The 7,768-nt window shown below is 35.9% G+C and overlaps 1 protein-coding gene across 1 annotated transcript; it reads right to left on the bottom strand.

The window, feature by feature from the left end:
* Positions 1-129: 129 nt before the first annotated feature.
* LOC146148412 (caspase-6-like) lies at positions 130-6,962 on the bottom strand. Its single transcript, XM_083388347.1, has 8 exons — positions 6,521-6,962; positions 5,992-6,046; positions 5,642-5,722; positions 5,454-5,569; positions 5,150-5,335; positions 3,961-4,096; positions 840-920; positions 130-578 (listed from the first exon to the last, which is right to left on the bottom strand). The coding sequence occupies exons 1-8, from the start codon at positions 6,911-6,913 to the stop codon at positions 370-372; spliced, it is 1,257 nt and encodes a 418-aa protein (XP_083244473.1). The 5' UTR covers positions 6,914-6,962; the 3' UTR covers positions 130-369.
* Between the last annotated feature and the right edge of the window lie 806 nt (positions 6,963-7,768).

Genomic DNA, 7,768 nt, shown 5'->3' with positions numbered 1-7,768 from the left:
GGCGGTTAAGTTTATTCCTGATGTTCGTTTTAACATCTTATTGAGGTACCTATAAACCAAAAAACAGCTCCTCTGGTAATAACCTGGGCATTACCAGAGGAGCTGTTTTTTGGTTTACATTACTATGCCTGGTAGCAACAGTTTATTTATTGAGTTGCAGTTGAACGCTTTACAAAAGCAACTTGTTTGCAAAAATTAGGCAACAAGAGCACAACGCCAAGAGTTTTAAAACAAGTTATAAACTTAGAAAATAAAAAAATAAAATATATGAATAATTTCAAGCACAAGAATCATGTTTTTTAAGTAAAATATACTTATTGAGTACAAACTAATGCATTTTGTGGTTAAAAATATTTTCTGTCAAGCTTGCTATTCCTCTAAATCGCCGACTGCTTCGGCAACTCCTCTTTTAAAGAAAACGCGTTTTCGTAGCATGGATACAAAGGATGGCATCTGTTTCAGCTTGAGCTTGTACCATTTTCCTTCCGACTCGACGTCTTGATGCACCTCCTTGCTCGCCACACGCTGCGACACTGCAGTCATCAACTGGACAATATCAAGTTCTTCTTTAGAAGTACCTGAGCGTATATGAGCTGTGTTGTTTTTACATCAAAAAATGTAACCTCTCAATTCAATTTGTTTGCATAATTTGTGTTTTTCCTTTCTGATTTCTATGAGTTTTTTTCTTTTCAGGTAACTTGCGGTAGTGAAGACAAACATGACACCCATCAAACTATAGTGTTTGTAACAATAGCGTCATATCCCTATATTAAACCTCCCAACTAATATATTTACAACAAGTCATTTTGAGTTTTTCAAATTTTAGCGTTAAGATTTACCAGAAAAGTACTGTTCAAAGACTTCTGCGAGCTTTTGAATAAACCAGCTTCCTTTGTCCAAGTTTCGAAATGCTTGATAGCCTGCATGAAAAAATGGGAATTACGATACCAAGAACAATTTAGCTTATAAATTTGATTAATTGGATTTAGTTTGCAACTTTTTCGGCAGTCACGTCATAGATTTAGATAACGTGTTGCAAGCATTTTGTTTTAGGCAGTTTAGGTCTAAAAACTTCATCGATAGCGGGGTTTAAATGCTTTGTTAGTTGGTAGCAATAACTGTTGGCCTAGGGCAGGGATGGCGAACCACTGACCCACGAAGTGACCCACCACTGCCTTCTCAGTGACCCACTTGAGGTTCAAAAAATAAAATGTTAACAAATATTTAAGTGACTAAATTTTTGTATTTGTAAATATGTCCAGTTTTAGACGTTTATGACTTCACAAACCTATTTATGACGTTTTGTGTTTAGTAGCCAGTTTATACTTCATTTAGCACTGAGCACAGTTAAAAATAGTTGCTGGTGTTATCCTAACCTTTCAGGCAAGTCTAAATTAGACCATAGCTTTCAGCTAATTTTTACTGTAAATTATTTTACAAGTAGTGAAACTGATGGCAAGTAAAAGAAAATTTGAACCTGAAGTGAGTATTGGTGGCAGGTTGTTTCATGATGAGTGGACTAGTAAATTTGGTGTAATCAAACAGAAAGACAAAGCCTTATGTTGTATTTGCAAAAAACTTATGATTGCACGTTTTTACAATATCAACCGTCATTTTCGAGAGCAATCACGATAATTTGTGCTCTATGAAAGAGAATGAAAAGTTTGAAGTGATTCAGAGAGTAGTAAAGCAACTAAAACAGCAAACCAGTGGCTTTAAGAATATCTTCAAGTCAAAGAACAACATCTCTGCTGCTAGTTTCCACGTGTCCTATACTATTGCTTTGCATGGAAAACCACTTTCTGACTGTGCTTACCTAAAAGAAGCTTTCAAAATATGTTCAGAGATGCTATTTGAAGATTTTCCAAATAAAACTGCTATTCTCAAAAGAATTGATGAGCTACCTGTGGCAAGAAACACAGTAAAGAATAGAATAATTGCGTTGAACGAAGATGTTACTGACCAGATGTTACTAGATTTAAGGAATGCAGGAATGTTCTCAATTTGTTTGGATGAGAGTACAGATGTTACCTTCCCGTTTAGTAGTTATCGCAAGATTTCGAGCAGGACATATAATGAAATAAGATCTCATTAAACTAATAACCTTATCTGAGAAAACAAGAGGTCAAGATGTAATGACTGAACTAAAGAAAGAATTTGCTAAGCTAGGGATAGACATGCAAAATATTGTATCGATAACGACTGATGGGGCGCCCAGCATGATTGGGAACATATTGGATTTGTCCAGATACTAAAACAGGAGTTGAAGCGCAGCTTTGTTGAGTTTCGTCACTGCATCATACATCAAGAACAAGAAGCCCTTTGCGCTAAATCCCTGAAATTTCTTAAAAACGTTGTAACTGTTAACAAAAAATAGTGAACTATATTGCAGCTAATGCTCTTAATAAACCCAAGTTTGCAAATTTGTTGAACTCGTGTGATAGTGAATTTTCTGGATTACTTATACACAATAATGTAAGGTGGTTGAGTTGTGGCAATGTATTAAGCCGATTTGTTGAGTTGTTGGAAGAAGTAACACAATTTTTAGCTGAAAAAAATCAAAATTATCCCGAATTAAGAGAAACTATGTGGTTGACCGATTTGCATTTCTTTGCTGATTTTACAGTGCATTATAATATTTTAAATACTAAATTGCAAGGTTGTGGAAACACTGCATTGTCGATGTTTGGGCATGTTAAAGCATTTGAAAAGAAACTCGCTGTCTTTTCTGCAGACATTGAACAAGGTAAGCTGAAATATTTTCCACAGCTACAGAAGCACTTTGCCAGCACCGATTTAGCTCACGACCAAAAGAAAAATGCCCTCGACAAGTATGTTTTGCTGACGAAGCAGGCCAAAGATGTAATGTCAGAAAGATTTGCCCAGTTCCGAGAACTAGATTCTACATTGCAGTTTATTCTTTCCCCACATACAATTCAATTTGAAACTCATGAATTGCCGAAGTTTGAATGGCTTCGTCTTTCCAACTTGGAAATGGAAATGATAGACTTCCAAGAAAGTGCAATTTGGAAAACAAAATTTATAGATTTGAATTACCACCTACAAAAAACTGAAGCACAAGCGGAAATGGATGGCAGCGAAGTTATTGCAATTGAACGCCGTGCGGAAAATATAATCCTTACAGAATGGAATTCCCTACCAAACTCATTTGAAAACATGAAACGATTTGCGGTAGCTTTGTTAACAATGTTCGGTTCCACATATTCGTGCGAGTCATTGTTTTCACACATGAATTTCATAAAATCGAGTACCAGAAATCGTCTCAGCTCAGATATAAGTGCTGCATGTGTTAAGTTGAAAACTACACATTACCAGCCTAGGATCACAAGTCTTGCAGAGAAGATGCAGCAACAAGTTTCTCATTGATATCATTAAATCTGTGACCCACTTTGCTTTTTTACAGGATTAAGGTCTCGTCTATGACCCATTCACTTAAAAAGATTCGCCATCCCTGGCCTAGGGTTTAATACACCTTTTAAAATTTCAGCGCTAGTTATGCATGTGATTGCCTACTTTTCGTCACTGGGTACTTAACTGGCCCAGTAATTATCTACTACTTTACCAGACATTAAACATCTTGTTGCCAAATAGCAAGGGAAGCCGTAGCATTGTACAATGTATATAACTGATGTAATTTGTTACTTACGTTTTTTAATAAATGAGCACCAATTATATTTATTGGGAGTACATCTCATATTCATCTTTGTTGAAGAGTAAAGAGAAACATACAAAAAACGTTAAGAACTCCTGTTCTAGGCTGTTTGCGTGCCGTAAATGATCAGGCTGAAGCAAACAATATAATTTCCAAAAAGCAAGTTTATTTGCGAAAAGCCGAAAATGGGGCACCCGGGAGACTGTTTTTGAATATAGCCTACTATTATTTGATCTGGAACACCAACTACTATTGAAAATTCAAAAAGTTAAGTTTAATTACTACACCTGGCGTGGTTGCATAGCAAATTAGAAAATCAGACCCGTTCGGGGCTGCGGAGTTGTTTACAGCAACGCCATCCACGGCAAAAGGCTCACCGTCCATCTGCACCTCTTTTAAGTTAAACTGTTCCCCCTGACAAGCCTGCAAACAAACGTGGTCTTTAGTAAAGTGTTGGTTGAACGAGATACATGCGCCATGAATAAGTTTATTTCTATTGCCTACCTTTTACAAACATTATATATGCTCTAAGGCAGGACCCTAAGTAATCCAACCTTTTTATTTTGTTGTGGTTCCTAGTTTGTAGCTTCTTGGTGTGGGTAATTGCGTCTGATTTTCCAGTGACTGTTTGAATACTAATAGGAATGATTATGTGGCCCTGATTGAGCGCAAAGTGTCGATCAATTCTTGTCGCATTATAACAAACCGTAAACGTCTTTATTATATCGATTGCGACAAGGCCGATAAATGCATTTCTGTGGTTTAGTAAACTTGATTCGTAAAAAGGGTAAGACCAGCATTAAGGCCCGATTATAGCGGATTTGTAGCCGATACCCTAGACCAGTTTTGTTGGATCGGCACTGGAAAAATACTGGTAGGATCGAGGCGGGTCCGATGCTATTTGAATTGGGTCATGATTTGTTAATGTTATCTAAACTAGAGTTTAAAACTTTTTTGAGGAATATAACACATAACATTCAAAGGTAATTAGGCTGCCTAGCGCTGAAAGATGCCTTAAAATCTGGGAAACATTACGTTTTCACGTTGAAATTTTATCCACATTGCCTATCTTAACCACACTAATGAGTCATTCATAATGACGTCATTTGAGATTAAATCGGACAACCGTATTTTTGTTCCAAATTACAGCTATTGCTATCGAAATGAAATGCGTATCAAACACCCCAATTCCGCAACCAGACAGTCTTGATTTACATCGCCTTTTATGGTAATAGTTGTGATTAGTTGGATTACATATTTATATTTTCTATTTTGACTTTATTTAAGTATGCTAACATCAATGCATGCTTCTGCGATAGTCATTCGCCAAAAAGTCTCCCCGAAAAAGATTTTGGGCATTTCTTCAAAATAATTAAGGAGTGCAAAATTACTAGTTTAAATATCCGGAATTCACTTTTCTGGTGATTTACTTGTACACTAAACCCGGGTTGGAAACATGGTATTTTTATTTGTTACCTGAATGAAGAAAATCTTTGGTTTGTTTTCCAGGGTGATGCTTTCGGCGAACGGCTTGAAAATCCTCTTGAGTTCAACGTCATCGTCGTACATTCTCACTCTTGACTCTGTTCCGTGTGACATGATCGCTACTACGACACACTTGTCGTCAGCATTTACTTGCCTTTGACATATGTCACGTACAACCTGCGTTTGGCACTCATACATTAAAATATAGCTGCAGCCCAAAGCAGTATATACAACTTAGGCAGTTAGTCTATAACTCTATAACCTACCTACAGGGAATGTTTTTTCACATTATTACCTTTTCAAGTTGGTTAACAGTAAGATTGAGGTGAAGAACCGGTTCAAGACGCATTCGTTTAAATGTTGTGGTCAAACTGAGCACATCTACCTCTGAACCTTTGCGTTGGTGGTACACTACATAACGAGAAAATGTTCGTTATTTAACTTCTATTTTAAACAAAAATTCATAAATCATTTTTAACTTACCGTACGGCTTTGAAAAATGTTCGTTGTTAAAAATGTACGCCTTTCCCACAAATCCATTAATTGGTCTCATGTCGTATTCAACTAAAATAAAAAAATCCATAACGGTTATATCCACGTGTTTTGCGGCGCAAGCATTCAATAAAATAATTTTAACGAAACACTTTTTTACAGTTTAATTTAAAAAAAAAGGAATTTCGCATATACAGACGCCGTTGGAATTATGTAATCATATAATTAGAATAAAAAAGGAGTTATTTGTCTTTTAACTTTCAATATAATTACATAGGAAATGTGCGTAATAGTTTTTTACTAGTCATTACACGCTCCTGGCTTGTTTATTCCTTTTTTACCGTTGAATGGCTGTAGCAAATGTTGTGCTTCGAAATATAAAATTTCCTCAAAACCCTGCCAACAAAATTCAGAACTTTTTACTTTCTAAATACCGGCACGAATTTAAAACCTGATCAACATTATTAAAACGCAAATGTTGCGCCATTATTTCAAAAAAGGCTGCAGATTTTTATAACAAATTCGGTTAACACACAGGAGACCTAAGAGGAAAAATATTTTCTTTAGTGCTTACTTATGTACGGCGTTACAGAAATAATAAAATCCAGTGCAATTACCTAACTTAGCAACAAAAACGTAATCAGTTTTTGAAGTAAATATACCTTGGTAAGATTTTTAGAAATCTAATTTTCAGGCTGAATATAGGTTAAATGCAACTTTGTGTACAAATATATCATTTGCATAGAATGTGGAGAAGAAACACAATTAACAACTAAAGCTAATTTGGCGTGATGAAAGAAATAACACTTTTCTAGTTGAAGATTCGTGAGCTAAATTGTATAATCAACGGTGTAATAACAAACTACTCACCCGTATTTTTTTCCTTTTGTACTGCGCAGCGTCGACCCACTCACTAGTGATGGTATGAGACAACGCGTCATAGGGCGATCGTTTTAGTTGCTCCATTTTCTTGTTAATGAGAGTTAGAAGGTCGCCTTTAACAAAAGATCTTTCTAACTTTTCCATATTGTTGTATGGTTCACTGGATCCAGAAATGGGACCTGGACTGTCGTTGGGGATTACCTTAACCACCAAGCACCCTTCGGTAATTGACCACACAAAACAGTCGGCGATGCTCTGAAATACCTCCACTACTTCTTGCACGAAGATTTCCTTCTCCTCTTCTTGGTAACTTCGCAGATGATAGGTTTGGTCACCCCAGAAACAAAATTTTACCATTGATACACTCAATTGCCCATCCATTGTGCACTTAATTTACCTCTTATATATTGTAGACCTATTTTGTTCTGTTTTCGAGTTAAGTCTGAATACAATATCCGTAATCTGATAAGCAATTTCAATTGTCACAGCCACAGGTAAAAAGGTGTGTGGGTTAAAACAGTGTTTCTGAACCTTTATCTGGGTCACGACCCAAAATTGGGTCGCCGTTGCATTAGTTTTATTTGGTTGAATTTACTTTTGAATTTATATTTTACAATGCTAGACTACAACAGGTGTCCTCCATTACATTTTGTTAAACTCTATATAGCAGCATATCCTGCAGCGACCTAAATATTTTTCGAGTTGTTTCAGTTACAGTGTATTGCTAAGATTATTTATTGCACTAGGCTAATTATTTTTGTAAAGTTAGTGAAAACCAATAATCTAGAATCTATTTATAATAATAAATTTGTATTTTGTGCTTAGGCCTAATAGTTTTTTGTCAGAGATAAGCTGGTAGTAGCATATAATACAGAGCTTCTCAACTCGTTTATGTCCGTGGACCATCGTGCCAATTCGGATAACTCTGTGAACTCCTACCACATAATAATAAAAAACATCAGAGCTGAATCTAAAATGCGAGAAACAAAATAATTCCTACGGCTGTAATTGCTTTATTTACCAGAAAAGTATGGAATATGGATATTAATTACTAAATGGTTTTATAAACAGCATGAACTTAGTCGCTGTTCAGCAACGAAACTATTATATACTAAGAAAATGCGGACCCCTTGGATAGATCATCTTATACCTTATTTTGGATTCGCAAATACTTTTTGTCGCTACACAAAAATGATAATCCTAAGGTCGTGCAACGCAAATGTTTCGTTTACAAGA

Source organism: Ascidiella aspersa, chromosome 4 (assembly GCF_963924565.1).
Source record: "Ascidiella aspersa chromosome 4, kaAscAspe10.2, whole genome shotgun sequence".
Classification (NCBI taxonomy): Eukaryota; Metazoa; Chordata; class Ascidiacea; order Phlebobranchia; family Ascidiidae; genus Ascidiella; species Ascidiella aspersa.
Note: the sequence above shows the minus strand (reverse complement) of the source record. Positions and strands in the feature narration are given on the sequence as shown.

Bases quoted from the DNA above. Each gene is read 5' to 3' on its own strand.
- LOC146148412 (XM_083388347.1), bottom strand. From the start codon at position 6,913: ATGGATGGGCAATTGAGTGTATCAATGGTAAAATTTTGTTTCTGGGGT. The intron at 5,570-5,641 runs GTAAGTTAAAAA...CTCGTTATGTAG, and splicing joins ACATTTTTCAAAGCCGTACG to TGTACCACCAACGCAAAGGT. The intron at 5,336-5,453 runs GTAATAATGTGA...TGCCAAACGCAG, and splicing joins CTGTTAACCAACTTGAAAAG to GTTGTACGTGACATATGTCA.